Source organism: Euleptes europaea, chromosome 13 (assembly GCF_029931775.1).
Source record: "Euleptes europaea isolate rEulEur1 chromosome 13, rEulEur1.hap1, whole genome shotgun sequence".
NCBI lineage: Eukaryota > Metazoa > Chordata > Lepidosauria > Squamata > Sphaerodactylidae > Euleptes > Euleptes europaea.
In genome coordinates, this window is record NC_079324.1 from 28617812 (window position 1) to 28632408 (window position 14597).

The 14597-nt window shown below is 42.2% G+C and overlaps 1 protein-coding gene across 1 annotated transcript in view; it reads left to right on the forward strand.

Annotated features, from left to right (window-relative positions):
- Nucleotides 1-12962, forward strand: part of CUL4B (cullin 4B) — a 31999-nt gene extending 19037 nt beyond the window's left edge. Inside the window, exons 12-21 of the mRNA XM_056859908.1 lie at nucleotides 1013-1205; nucleotides 2819-2923; nucleotides 3493-3603; nucleotides 4942-5027; nucleotides 6357-6464; nucleotides 7069-7182; nucleotides 8834-8939; nucleotides 9021-9193; nucleotides 10276-10428; nucleotides 12493-12962. Of these exons, the coding sequence (XP_056715886.1) occupies nucleotides 1013-1205; nucleotides 2819-2923; nucleotides 3493-3603; nucleotides 4942-5027; nucleotides 6357-6464; nucleotides 7069-7182; nucleotides 8834-8939; nucleotides 9021-9193; nucleotides 10276-10428; nucleotides 12493-12588 (1245 nt within the window). The 3' untranslated portion in view covers nucleotides 12589-12962. The remainder of the gene's footprint in view (nucleotides 1-1012; nucleotides 1206-2818; nucleotides 2924-3492; nucleotides 3604-4941; nucleotides 5028-6356; nucleotides 6465-7068; nucleotides 7183-8833; nucleotides 8940-9020; nucleotides 9194-10275; nucleotides 10429-12492) is intronic.
- The last annotated feature ends 1635 nt before the right edge of the window (nucleotides 12963-14597 follow it).

A 14597-nucleotide genomic window follows, 5' to 3' on the forward strand; every position in this document is an offset into this window, starting at 1 on the left:
CTTGTGCATTTCACAAATGTGCTAACATACAGCCCATTCCTGGGGGCGGGGAGGATGTGTGGTGACTGGGAGCAGCACAGCCATGGCACCTTTACAGAGGCTTCCCGGCCGCCGTGGAGAAAACAAAAGCAATTTAAAATGGAAAATGGGGGAAATGCCCCCATAGAAAACAGTGAGACTATGCCACCAAAAAAGCTGCAACTCGAGGAGGCATTCCCAGGATGAAAGGGGTTAGGAAGCTGCCTAAAGGCAGCCCCACCCCCGAGAACGCCTCCCAGGATGCCAGTGGAGGGACTAGCCCTGTTGTAATTCTGCCAGGAGGCAGTACCAGCAGTGGGGCCCGCACATTGCCGGGGCCTCCCGGGGCCGGCATGAATGCCTCCTGTGCTGGCTTAAGTGCCCCTTATCCTAGGATAAACGGGCACTTACACCTGTGCAAGGTCACACCGGCTCCTATGCCAATTCGCGCGCCCTCCCTTTAGGATTGTGCTCATAGAAACAAAAGTATGTGGAATACCAGATAAAATTACTCTGAAGCTTTTAATTCTCTTGGGCCATTTATGCATGGGAGGTTTTGCCTTGGATTTGCTGCTCTCTAGATGCACATGTTCCCCATCCAAATTTTCAAAACTCCACAATAAGCCCCCCATGCAGAGTTTTGAGAATTTGGATGGGGAAAATGTGCCTCTATAGAGCAGCAAATCCAAGGCAAAAGCTTCCATGCATAAATGGCCATGGAATCCTTGAGTTGTCAAGGAAACTGTTGAGTCACCAGAAGGTGTGTTTTTTTCCTTCTGGATGCCATTGTGCAGGTGGTTGTAGTAATGCATGCTTTTGCAGCCACAGCATAACAGAATCTTGTTTACAGTAAAATGAAGTGAGTTGCGGTTAAAATGACATATATGGGCTTTCTTCCTATGATTTGCTGATTGGGTGCCAACAAGTTATAACTTAAACTGGTTTGTCCATTGCAGCCAGCAGGCTTGCTTGATGTGATGTTTTTATTTGACAGGCATTTGGTAGCACCATTGTAATTAATCCAGAAAAAGACAAAACCATGGTCCAAGAACTGCTTGACTTTAAGGATAAAGTTGATCATATCATTGATATTTGCTTTCTGAAGAATGAGAAGTTTGTCAATGCCATGAAAGAAGCCTTTGAAACTTTTATCAACAAAAGACCAAATAAACCTGCTGAGCTCATAGGTATGTTTTTCATTATGCCATGGCTTTCCATTTAGGATGTCAACAAGAACATTAGTTCTTAGTCCTGAAAATTGTGGCTTGCTAGTCTGATCACAAATGTGCTGTCGGTTCATCCCCTGTATGAGGAATGCTGATTATACTGCTTTAGACTTCCTTTTCACAACCAGCAAGCATCGGAGCTTCACATTTAATAAAACTGAGACAAATATATGGTAGAAAATATTAAGCTTACCAAATTTCAAATCTTTGCTACACAGGTATGGTCTAAAACTTCAAGAATACTTAATCTTGTGTTACGATTTCTCAGTCAAAGCCATGCTGTTGCTTTCACAAGCTGAATGTCAAAATTATGGGCTGTCCATGGATTTTAGAACATCCACCAGTTGCTGGAGCTTGGAGGGGGGAGGGAGAGACGCTTTCAGCCGCTAGTTTGACTTGCAGAAAATTCTCCAGCTACTGGGTCTGTTTATCCCTGGTGGAACTTCCTGTTTAATTTCTGTAGCACTACCCTTGCCGTTCAAGGTTGTGTTTGTTTATTTGGTTTACTTAAAACATTTAGGCTTACAAACAGCCATTAATTTCCCACAGGTTCTAAAAGAACTAATAAAACAAAAAAAGCAAGTAATAGTGTAATTCTAAAACAGCCAATGCATCCAACAGCAGAAGTATCAATGAATAATTAAAATGATTGGCATAAAAATCCTTCAGCAAAAACAATTCGGCAAGTCACAATGATCAATAAAAGACACTAAAGCATCATAACAGTAAATATGGATTTAAAGTTTCATTATTAAGGTGAAAAAGCTATTAAGGCAGGTCAGCTAAAATACAACAAAAAATGACTGAGTAAAAAGTTTTTATCTGGTGCTGAAACTTAAAAGATTTCATGCCAGGTGAATGTATATGGGAGGGGAGAGCTAGATCTATGGCACTAGGGCAGAAAAGGCCCTAAATCTTTTGGCCATCCAACATGTCACTCTCAGAATAGGCTGTTGCCTGGATTCACTTTTGCAGACTGCATTTGCCTGGGGCCCGGGGGGAGGGTAGAAATGCCTTGTTTAAGTTTACAGTAATATCTGACAAGGCAAAACCTTTGTTCTAAATAAGATGTTCATGAATTCAGAGAAACCAACTTTTGTTGGGGGTGGGTGTTAAAAGCAGCGCTAGTGGATAAAATTAGAGAGGACTACATTTTAGCATGAAATGAGCATCAAATAGGGAAATCTTTCGAGATGTATTTAGGGAAGATTTCATCACAATTAAAACACATAGATCAGTTAATTGTGCTCATAACTAGGATTTGTACCCTTGGCTTAATTTGAAATTACATCGGGGCCCAGCTCCAATCAGGCTTCAGCTGTACTTTGGCTAGTAAAATAGGCAGGCTGGAGAGAGAAGTCTTTCTGTGTGTTCCTATGATCTGAGTATTAGATTCAATGTGTTTCCTTTCTACAGAGATGTTCATGTTGTCAGAGCCAGAGTTGGACATGGCCTGCAGAGCATTCCTTGTTGATTATAAGCAGCAGCATGGAGGTTACAGGGCCTGCTCTAGAGTAAACTGAAGGCATTCATGTTCAGATCCTGTCACACCCTTTGTTCTGTTTTTGTTTCAGCCAAGTATGTAGACTCAAAGCTTCGGGCGGGCAACAAAGAGGCTACTGATGAAGAGCTCGAAAAGATGCTGGATAAAATTATGATTATATTTAGGTTCATATACGGTAAGAGCTGAACTTTTCTCTAGCGTTGAGCAGTTACACAAGTAAACAACCTTGAAAGTAGGTTCAGTACAAGGTTTAAAGAATGCAGAGTTAGTTGTGTAGCTGCCGTCCTCTCAGTTGACTATGGGTGATTGCTTTCTTTAGTTGGGGTCTCAACTAGGTTGATGTCCGAATATAGGGTAAATAAGAATCAAGTATATTCATTACTCTGAACAGATTTGAACTCCTCTATACGCATCACCAGTATAGTGTAAAGACTCTTGAAAAAATTATTTTCCCCCCACTTTGAAAACGCATGACACCCCGCCCCCCAAGCTGGGATGCACCATGGATATTGCCTGCTGTCTTCTGAAGTTAGCTTCTGGCAAGCTCCATGTCTCCACAGCAAGCTCTCGGTCCCCTTCTGCTCTTTCTCTGGGTTGGCAAGTGCGGGTATGGATCTGCAAGCTGAATTATTCCCTTCAGGAGATCCAGGAGCCGCTAGTTGCTCATCTCTAACATGTGGTGAAGGGGCTATGGTTAAAATTCCACTGGGGCTTTTAAAAAAATGAATCTTCTGTCTTCTGCAGGCAAGGATGTTTTTGAGGCCTTTTACAAAAAAGATCTAGCTAAGCGGCTATTAGTGGGCAAAAGTGCATCAGTTGATGCTGAGAAATCCATGCTTTCGAAACTCAAACATGGTAAGGTTTTCTTTTGTTCTCTAAATTCTGCTTGTTCAGGTTGTCTCTGTGTTTCCCTCCTGTTATAAATGCTACATGCATGGATGTATTTGCAACGAAGCAGTGTTTTAACCAAACGGTCTGAGAACAGTTTCCCTCACACTGTGTCTCTACCGTCATTTTTCAGTGTAGTGGGGGAGATCACATGCTTGAAGCTCCTCAGTATCCATAATTGCAGGAGGTCACTTCATCATTCTTCACAGGCGTTGAGCCTGTTGTTTCCTATGCAGAGATTCCCTTCTGTCAGAAAAAATGTCAAACGGAGCAGCCCCGAATGACTTTAGAATGTTCTGTTTAAAGGGTTTTACGTTAACGAGCAGCTAAATTCAGAAGGAAGCAAATAGTGAATGTAGGTAACCTGACACTTTTTAGAAAAGGTTGAATCAAGAAAGATGGCTTTAATGGAGTGAAGCCACTATGGGTGTGAAAACAAAGTCCATCTAGGAGTTCTGAGGGAGATGTGGCACTCCGATTTGTGCTAGAGTTTTCCCGTGCAGTGTCAGGGCAGGCACAGGCAACTCCAGGAGTACATCCCCTTTTTGGGGTAAGGAGCTGTTGCTCTAAAGGGGGACACTTGTGCTGAATGAGAAGTTTGCACCAGTCCTTCCCAATACTGTCTGTATTAAAGTATGCACGCTTCCCAATACTGTCTGTATTAAAGTATGCACGCTTACATCAGGCTGATGCAAAAACTGTTTATCTGATATCAGCAAATACCAGCGGCAAGTTTTAACTGTGTGATCTCCTGCCTGTTCTTGGAAACCAATTCCAGTGATTTTTAGTGGGCTTCTTCTGAGTAAATATGCTGGCTGACGATTTTCCCACAAATCTGAGCTTTACCTCCTTGAAGCTGGACCTTTGTTTCAACATAACGTAGTCCAGTGCTTGGTCACTCAGGATTTTCTAAGCCGCGTTGGTCTTAACAAAGAGAACATCAACAAAAATCTTGTGGCACTTGATTGTGGAATTTGTTTTGATGTGAGATTTCGTGGGCTACAGCCTAGTTAGGGTTATGGCTGATGGAAAAACTCAGTTCTGTAATTATGAATGTTCTAAAGTGCTACAGGACTCTTGTGTTTGATGCAGTGTTTTAAATAATTACCTTCTAGGCCCAATCTTATAGTTGTAAATTGACCCTGCATGTTCTGTTTTCAGTCAGCATTGTTTTAATTGCTCCATCTTTGCTTTGTGCTGTAATGGGATCTCTTTGCGATGTCTGGTTAACAACACATTTTTAAATTTTGCTGGAATCCAATGAATAAGCCTAACTGAAATGTCAATTAAAATATCCTTTTATAGAATGTGGCGCTGCTTTCACTAGCAAACTTGAAGGAATGTTTAAGGACATGGAACTTTCTAAAGACATTATGATACAATTTAAACAGGTATGAATACAAAACCTGCCATAGCGATAACTTTCTGGGTTTGTTCTGGTTTCCAGACACTTCTGGTACTTTGGTAAAACAGACTTTTGTAATTATACTTGAGAGGGCCTTCTCAAGCATCCCATTTTTCCTCACCATGGGAGTAGCTGCCTCTCATTTTAATTCTTTTGATTTGCTTTCTGTATGCCAAAGCAGTAATGCCTTTTTTCCTCCCGGTGGAGCGTGTGTTGTGGTGTAACGGGTAAAGGAACTGGGCTGGAGGCCTGGGTTTAAATTCTACTTGGCCATGAAACTCAGGGTGAACATGGGCCGGTGACAGGTTGCATTCAGACCTGTGGAGCTATTTATTCATTACATGGACAAACACAGCTTGTTGCAGTGCTTGTGTACTCCCATCGCTCCTCCCCTCACATGCAAGATTTAGTTGCCAGCGTGGTGCAATGGTTAAGAGCGGTGGTTTGGAGCGGGTGGACTGTAATCTGGAGAACCGGGTTTGATTCCCCACTCCTCCACATGAGCGGCGGACGCTAATCTGGTGAACCGGATTGATTTCCCCATTTCTACACATAAGGCCAACTGGGTGACCTTGGGGTAGTCACAGCTCTCAGCCCCACCTACTTCACAGGGTGTCTGTTGTGGGGTGGGAAAGAGGGTGATTGTAAGCCGGTTTGATTCTCCCTTAAGTGGTAGAGAAAGTTGGCATATAAAAACAAACTCTTCTTCTACTTGAAAGCATTTAAACAGATACCAATTTGCTTTGACAATCTGAATGTGTGCATCTGGAGGAAACTGAAATGTACTTCTTCCCTACAAACTGGAACTCTAAACCATGGTTTAATCTCAGTTTGTAGGGAAGAAACAAGTTCCAGTTTTCCCAGATGTCATTGCAAACTGGAGTTTGGTTGATCTTAGCCATCTTCTGGGCATGGAGTAGAGGTCACTGGGGGTGTGTGGGGGAGGTAGTTGTGAAATTCCTGCATTGTGCAGGGGGTTGGACTAGATGACCTTGGTTGTCCCTTCCAACGCTATGATTCTGTGAAGGCTTCCAAAACCAGAAAGCTTTCTCTGACAAGCACCATGACATGCTATCTTCACACCTGACAGGAATAGTCACAGGATTGTGATGCCATCAGAATATAGCCATTTTCTTTTTGCCTAAGCTATCCATTTTGGTTGTTTGTAGTAATAAGGGCCACCCTGAGCTCTTTGGAGAAATGCCAGGATACAAATATAATTCATATTTATTTGTACAGAATCTGACAAATAATGCCTGTCACTTGTTTGTCATTTTTTAATTGGCATTCCTTCTGTGTTTGATTCTCCTTGCAGTATATGCAAAATCAGAATGTACCTGGTAATATTGAACTCACAGTGAATATCTTGACTATGGGCTATTGGCCAACCTACGTGCCTATGGAAGTCCATCTGCCATCAGAGGTAAGGCTATCTGCACTGCCAGCATGAAAAACTGTTATTATTTTTGCCTGACTTTGACCAATACAAATGAATGGTTAAAAGTTAAAATTTAATCACCTAGTAATTTCCAAAGCTCTGTGTGATCAAGTGCCAAAAATGTCTGAGATAGTGTCAGTCTCTTGGTAGGATATTAAAAATACCTTATAAAACGAGATAAGTAAATTGGGCATGAGCGTATGCTTCTGTAGTTGCAAAAATAACGTTTCTGAGTTTAAAAGATACAGCGACAAAAATTAAGATTTGATTTTTTAAAATGCTGCTTTATTTCTCCTTTTTTAAAGTATGTAAAAGAAATAACTGATAGTTGAGTGTATATAATAGTGTCACACTCAAAGAGAAACTACTGCATGATTAAGGCTGCAATCCTAAGAATACTTTCCTGGGAGTAAGCCTCATTGAATAAAATGACTGGCTGCCTAGTAGGCCTGCTTGGCATTGCTCCCTTAGACTCAACTACAGTATTAATGCAGCTTTTGTGAATTAAAATGAGGAGAAGGAAAGAACCTGGATGAGAAAATGTTAGTAAATTTATATGAAGTAGAATTGATGTTCTTCTTCTCTTTAGATGGTAAAACTGCAGGAGATATTTAAGACTTTTTACCTAGGAAAACACAGCGGCAGGAAACTTCAGTGGCAGTCAACGTTAGGGCACTGTGTACTCAAAGCAGAATTTAAAGAGGTAATTTTCCTTTCTGGTATCTTTGTGAATGGTTCAGCACAAGTTCGAAACTATAATGTAGACTTGAATACATGAAGCTGCCTTATACTGAATCAGACCCTCAGTCCATCAAAGTCAGTATTGTCTACTCAGACCAGCAGCCGCTCTCCAGGGTGTCAGGCAGGGGTCTTTCATATCACCTACCTGCCTAGTCCCTTTAACTGGAGATGCCAGATATTGAACCTAGGACCTTCTGCATGCCGAGCAGATGCTCTACCACTGAGCCACAGCCCCTCCCTTTAATGTAACAGGAGTTTTTTTATGGCCATTTCAATTCTGTAACTCTCATAAGGGCCTCTATGTTTCTCCTTAACTCCCTTGAACTCTTTTTTTTCCCTTTCATCTCACTCATACATTCTTTTGCTGAGTAAATATTCACAAGACTTCCCATGCGTCAGAAAAAAAATCAGCAAATGTCAAAGTCTAAGCTAGGCATGCTTGTAAAAGTAATGCTCTTCTCTCTTTTTGTTTCAGTATGGATGGAGCTTTTTAATTTTATTTTATCCCATTTTGCTTCATTTGTACCCCTTCTTTCTCCCCAGTGGGGACCCCAAGTGGCTTACATCATTCTCCTGCTCTCTTTTTAACCTCGCAACATCCTTGTGATGTAGGTTAAGCTGAGATTGTGTGACTGGCTTAGGGTCACCCAGCAAGCTTCCATGGCAGAGCTGAGATTCAACCCTGGATGTCCCAGCTCCTAGTCTGACACTCTAACCACTACGCCACACTGGCTGTCATGGAACATGACAGTTGAACGATGTCATCTTCCCAAAATTTTGCTTCAGTTAAGGCTGCAGAGGCCCCAAAGAGTATTGTGCATTTGCATCAGAAAACATTCAGTGTAGCTTTAAAGCCTGGCGTAAGCATAATTAGCCACAGTTTCTCGCCTTAACTCTGATTAAGATTTATAATGTACAGCGAAACCATGGTTTTTAGCTTGCTGAGCCAAGCCTCGTGCAGAGGGTGAGTATAGAGAGGTGCCACTGAGACTGACTTGACATTTTGCAAGCAGAGGGGATGAAGAACTTGGGGAAATGGTCTTAATGGGGCTTAATCACTGGAGATTTTTAAAAAACGGTAAATACAAACCATGGTTCTTAAACCCAGCGTGGTGTAGTGGTTAGGAGTGGCTGACTCTAGTCTGGTGAACCGGGTTGGTTTCCCCACCTATACATGAAGCCAGCTGGGTGACCTTGGGCTAGTCACAGTTCTCTCCGGACTCTCTCAGCCCCACCTACCTCACAAGGGGTCTGTTGTGGGGAGAGGATGGGAAGAAGACTGTAAGCCGGTTTGATTCTCCTTAAAAAGTAGAGAAAGTCGGCATATAAAAACCAATACTACTTCTTTAGATCACAGCTTCACATCCTGATTTTGTGGCCATATCATACCCATGGTTTGTGTTCCAGCATAGCATTTAACTTAGACTGATGAAAACAAACCATGACTAAATATTGTGCCTGCGCAGAGCCAAAGTAATTGGCTCTACAGTTCTCAAAATAATATTTCCACAAGCCATGTGTTCCCTGTGCATAGACATGGAAGTATCATACAGTGAACTACTGTACATTTTCAAAAGTGATGCTGTAATGTTTGATCACTTTCTCCCTGACAGGGCAAAAAGGAGCTACAAGTCTCTCTGTTCCAGACTCTAGTGCTGCTCATGTTTAATGAAGGCGAAGAGTTCAGTTTAGAGGAAATAAAACAGGCCACCGGAATCGGTTAGTATTAGGAGCTGCTTGTGGCTTCTGAGTGTTAGCAGCTAACCTACTAAGCTGTCTCCTTCTCTCTATGTATTGCAGAAGATGGAGAGCTACGGCGAACCCTCCAGTCACTAGCCTGTGGCAAGGCAAGAGTGCTAACCAAAAGCCCCAAAGGCAAGGACGTGGAAGATGGAGACAAATTCACTTGCAATGATGACTTCAGGCATAAGCTGTTTCGGATAAAAATCAATCAAATACAGATGAAAGAAACGGTACTGTTTTGTTCCCCCCCCCCTTTAGTTTGCTGTAATTGATGTCAAGACCAAGATGCCTAGGCAGTGCCTCAAATCAGCCAAAGGCAGTGCAGTAGCAAAAACATTGGCTCTGGCTGCCTGTCTATGTAGCTTGGGTGAGCTGGAGCCATTTGATGTGGTGGGAATGTCTACCCACACCCTCCTTTTGGGGTTGGGACACCAGAAAGCAGGGCAAGCCTCGTTACCAGATATTTGAAAAGCACGTTGTGTTGTGTATTAAATGACATTGGACCTGTTATTTGTGTAGGTTTGTTTAGGTACCTGTTTACAGTACATGCCTGCTAGTCAGGGCTAAAGTCTTCCTCCATCTGGCTTATTAGATGTAATTGTTTTATTTTATTTCCCCCCCCCCCAATGTTCTTGCTGTTTCAAGTAGCCTATCAAGTAGCCTTCCAGAATAAAATCTGGGAAGAAAGCTCATGTTTTGTTCCAGGCATGAAGGTCAGAGCTTGCTTTGCGCTGTGTCTCCTCTCCAGACAGATTTTTGGGTCGATAATGAAGATTAATGTCCTTGCTACTGCTTTTAAATGGGCTCCATGGTTAGAATCAGGGTTTCATATTTATTTTACTTCATTTATACCTTAGCATTCTCCACGATAGGGATCCAAAGCAACTTACATCATTCTCCATTTTATCCTCACAACAACCCTGTGAGGTAGGTGAGGCTGAGAATGTGTGACTTATCCAAGTTCACCCAGCAAGCTTCCATGGCAGAGTGGGGATTTGAACCTGGGACTCCCAGATCCTATCCCAACACATACCACTACACCATGCTGGCTCTTGAAGCATATGAAGTAACTGAGCATGTACACAATGTTTTTCCCTTCCTACACAAACAGGTGGTTTCATGTATATTGTGTTATGTGGCAGAGGCTTCCTAGTCTAAGAGTATAGTATCCAGGTAAACATCAATACTTTGCCTACCCAAAATGCCAGCTGAATTTACTACATTCACATTAGAGATGACAACAGCAGGCTGACTTTGATTCCTGATGTGCTTCTTTTCTCCCATTCTCCATTTTTTTGTAATGCATGCTCAGGTGGAGGAACAAGCAAGCACTACAGAGAGAGTCTTTCAGGATCGGCAATACCAGATCGATGCCGCAATTGTAAGAATCATGAAAATGCGCAAGACGCTTAGTCACAATCTGCTTGTGTCGGAGGTGTATAACCAGCTGAAATTCCCAGTAAAGGTAAGAGAGTAAATGATGTTCGGCAATATATTGCTAATAACTCAGCACTTCCCCCCCCCAAAAAAAACATTTCATTTGAATGTTCAGCATATCAGCACTTCAGGTGATTTAGCCAGCTAGTGAAAATGATTTCCAGTGGAGGATCAACTAAGGTGGCATAAGAACATAAGAAAGGCCCTGCTGGATCAGACCAAGGCCTATCAAGTCCAGCAGTCTGTTCACACAGTGGCCAACCAGGTGCCTCTAGGAAGCCACAAACAAGACGAATGCAGCAGCACCATCCTGCCTGTGTTCCACTGCATCCAAAATAATAGGCATGCTCCTCTGATACTAGAGAGAATAGGTATGCAGCATGACTAGTATCCATTCTAACTAATAGCCATGAATACCCCTCTCCTCCATGAATATGTCCACTCCCCTCTTAAAGCCCTCCAAGCTGGCAGCCATCACCACATCCTGGGGCAGGGAGTTCCACAATTTAACTATGCGTTGTGTGAAAAAAAACTTCCTTTTATCTGTTTTGAATCTCTCACCCTCCAGCTTTAGCAGATGACCCCATGTTCTAGTATTATAGGAGAGGGAGAAAAACTTCTCCGTCCACTCTCTCCAAACCATGCATAATTTTATAGACCTCTATCATGTCTCCCCTTAGCCGCCTTCTTTCCAAGCTAAACAGCCCTAAGCGTCTTAACCGCTCCCCATAGGACAGTTGCTCTAGTCCCCTAATCATTTTGGTTTCTGCACCTTCTCAAGCTCTGTAATATCCTTTTTTAGGTAGGGTGACCAGAACTGTAAACAGTATTCCAAGTGTGGTCTCACCATAGATTTGTACAAGGGCAATATGATAACAGCAGTTTTATTCTCTATTCTTCATCTAATTATGGCCAGCATGGAATTTGCCTTTTTTACAGCAGCCGCACACTGGGTTGACATCTTCATTGAGCTATCCACTACCACCCCAAGATCCCTTTCTTGGTCTGTCGCTGCCAGCACAGATCCCATCAGTGTATATGTGAAGTTGGGATTTTTTGCCCCAATATGCATCACTTTACACTTACATTGAGTCTCATTTACCATTCTAATAACCATTCTTCATGTATGTAGAGATCCTTCTAGAGCTCTTCACAGTCCGATTTTGTTTTAACCACCCTAAATAATTTGGTGTCATCTGCAAACTTGGCTACTTCACTGTTTAAACCCAACTCCAGGTCATTGATTAACAGGTTGAAAAGCACCAGTCCCAACACAGATCCCTGAGGCACCCCACTGCAAACATCCCGCCATTGGGAGAACTGACCATTGATTCCTACTCTCTGCTTCCTATTTTTCAGCCAGCTCTCAATCCATAAGAGGACTTGTCCTCTTATGCCATGACTATGAAATTTACTTAGCTGTCTTTGGTGGGGGACTTTGTCAAAAGCTTTTTGGAAATCCAAATACACAATATCCACAGGCTCATTCCTGTCCACATGCTTATTGACGCTTTCAAAAAACATAGGTTAGTGAGACAGGACCTACCCTTACAGAAGCCAAGCTGGGTTTTGCCCAGCAGACCTTGCCCCAGCAGACCTTGCAGTGAGTTGCTGTTGGTGTGTTACCTGCTCAAAGTAGATACTCTGGTGCTTCTACTTGAGAGAGGAATGTTATGCACATTCAGAAAGCCCTGTTGGGTGTGTGCGGTTTGCTGCCTAGGGGAGCATGGAGGGAACAAGCATTAGCTACTCCAGTACTTGGTAGGGGCAGGGAGTGAGAGATGAGATGCAGTGGTGCTCACAGGGTGTGTGGGGTGGCCAGCCATCTCCAAGCCTCTGTCTGAAGCCATCTCTTATAGAGCCAGCCCTGGAAAGATCCCGTAAACATGGGAAGGGCATTTTTACAGCCACCTTTTCTATGAATGAAGATGAGGACCCGAATCTAAAAGGGCCTCTGTATATAAAAATTTGCATACTTGAGGGAATTGGGTTGAACAGTACATTGGCAGTACATAAAAATAAACTGGGATTGTTGTTTTTTTAATGAAAAGAGGTACAAAACAGGTGCTGATTTTCTGAATTGCTTTTGCAGCCCGCTGACCTTAAGAAGAGAATAGAATCGTTAATTGACAGAGACTACATGGAAAGAGACAAGGAGAATCCCAACCAGTACAACTACATTGCATAAAAACACACACAATGGGCCTTTGTTTTCCTTTTCTGCACACTTGATGTTCTACTTGGTTGCTGGTGGATAAACGAGCCTGTTGGTCCCATTAAATTAACTTTTTCTACTACCGATGACTGAGTGAAAGCAACGTAACGGGGGAGGGGGGAATAGTAGAATGAACTTTTCCAGTGGCTTAACATGCCCATTTAAAAGAGTAGTATTTACATTTTAAGAAGAATGCTGTTGAACTCTTTGCATGATATTTGGTATGATGTGCAGAAAACTGTAAGGAAGTACCTGGTCTTTGTGATTCTATTGGTCCCCATATCTAAAGAGAGTCTCTCTTTAGGACAAGGCTATCATCCCTTTTTTTCATCTCAAGACAATAAAAAGGTAAAGTTTAACAGAAATGTAGTCTTTTTTTAAAAAAAATGCTTAAACTGCATGCAAATCAATTAATTACTGTACAGAGTTATTGGATGTATTTATCAAATGGCAAAACCTTATATGGATTTGACTGTCCCTCAGAGTAACAGGTCTCCACCATACTCTCAGAGTATACCCAAACTTTTCTGTAACTGTTGGAAAGGGAATTTGCACCCCTGCAAGTGGACTTCTGAGATTTAAATAGCTTATCCACATTTGTTGTTGGCATCCTGAATAGCTTGGGTTTGTGCTGAGAAGACTGCCATGGAAGTGTTAGACTGCTGATACTCCTTCAATTCCCAAATACTTTGCAAAAAATAAATAAAAGGAAATAAATATTACTGTAAAAGCTGCCATGGGGAAATTTCTCTCTCCTTCCTTTTTATTTTTCCCCAAAGAGGGAAATTCTAACTGCATGAACACAGAAGTGAACCATGCCTCAGCTGTTAGCTCAGGATTTCTTGTTCCTCCACATACAACCACTGCAAGAGAACAAACATTAGGAATCAAAGCTTCATCCTCCCCATCACCCAAATCCTTTGTTTTTAGCCCATGATCACAATGGCCCTGGATGTTATGCCCTTGCTTGGCAATAGTTTTAAGGCCTGATGTATCTGCGAGGCCCCCAACTCTTCCCTAACCTAGGAGAGCAAAGAGTACTTGCAAAGCATCTGGAGATTTGGTCCTGTTTTTGGCATGCACAGTTCTAGAAGAATTATGAAAGGCAAAAAAATATGTTTTCAAAACTTCTAATCTGAGCAACTCCCCCTTTCTTTTTAAAAAATTATTAACTTGTAGACTGAGTAGCATTAGTTTAGCTGTTTGAATCATCTCCTCATCCGGCAGACCAGAGAAGACCCTGTGCTGTGTACTGTGTTGTATTCATTGTGTCTAGGGGATCCTTTCCTAACGTGGCTTTAAAACCTGTGCTGTTCTAAATGTTTCTCTTCAAACGTCAGGGTTCCTGTTGAACAAAAGCGAAGCAATTTATCAGTGCGTGAAGCAATACTGATAATAGCTATCGCCCATCAGCGCTGACCTTCCACAGGTCTTCACCAACAGCCCCAGCAACAACAACAAAATGTGCCAGTGGTTCACCTTCAGGTTTTAGTTTATCTTTTATCCCCCACTGTGGAAACATTTAGTCATCTCCTTACTGGCATGATCACCTCGTGCAAGGAAGTAATATTTCTAGCATGGAGGCTTCAGTACTACAGGCAGCACTATACAAGACAGTGAGTAATCTTACTAGGAGTGTGGAGTGGTTGAGCATGCAGGGAGACAGTAAGAAGGAATTTGTCACAGGAAGGGCATTTAAAATGTTTGTGTACCAGTTTCATACTCTCTGTTATCCCATGGTATGTGATAGTTCTATATCCCCCCCTTTGAACAACATTTTCTTTAATGTTATTGTATAAGGCAAAGAAGCTCAGCAGAAAAAGAAGTCAAACATGGGGGACAGATGGAAATTAAAGAGAGACAATTGGTGTGTTGGTGCAGTAAAACAAAGTACACGATTTAAACGCATTTTGTTTAAATGTATTCTAAAGTTTGAAATAAGCTTTCAACTGTAACCCGCATATTTGAACTAGGAAGTATTT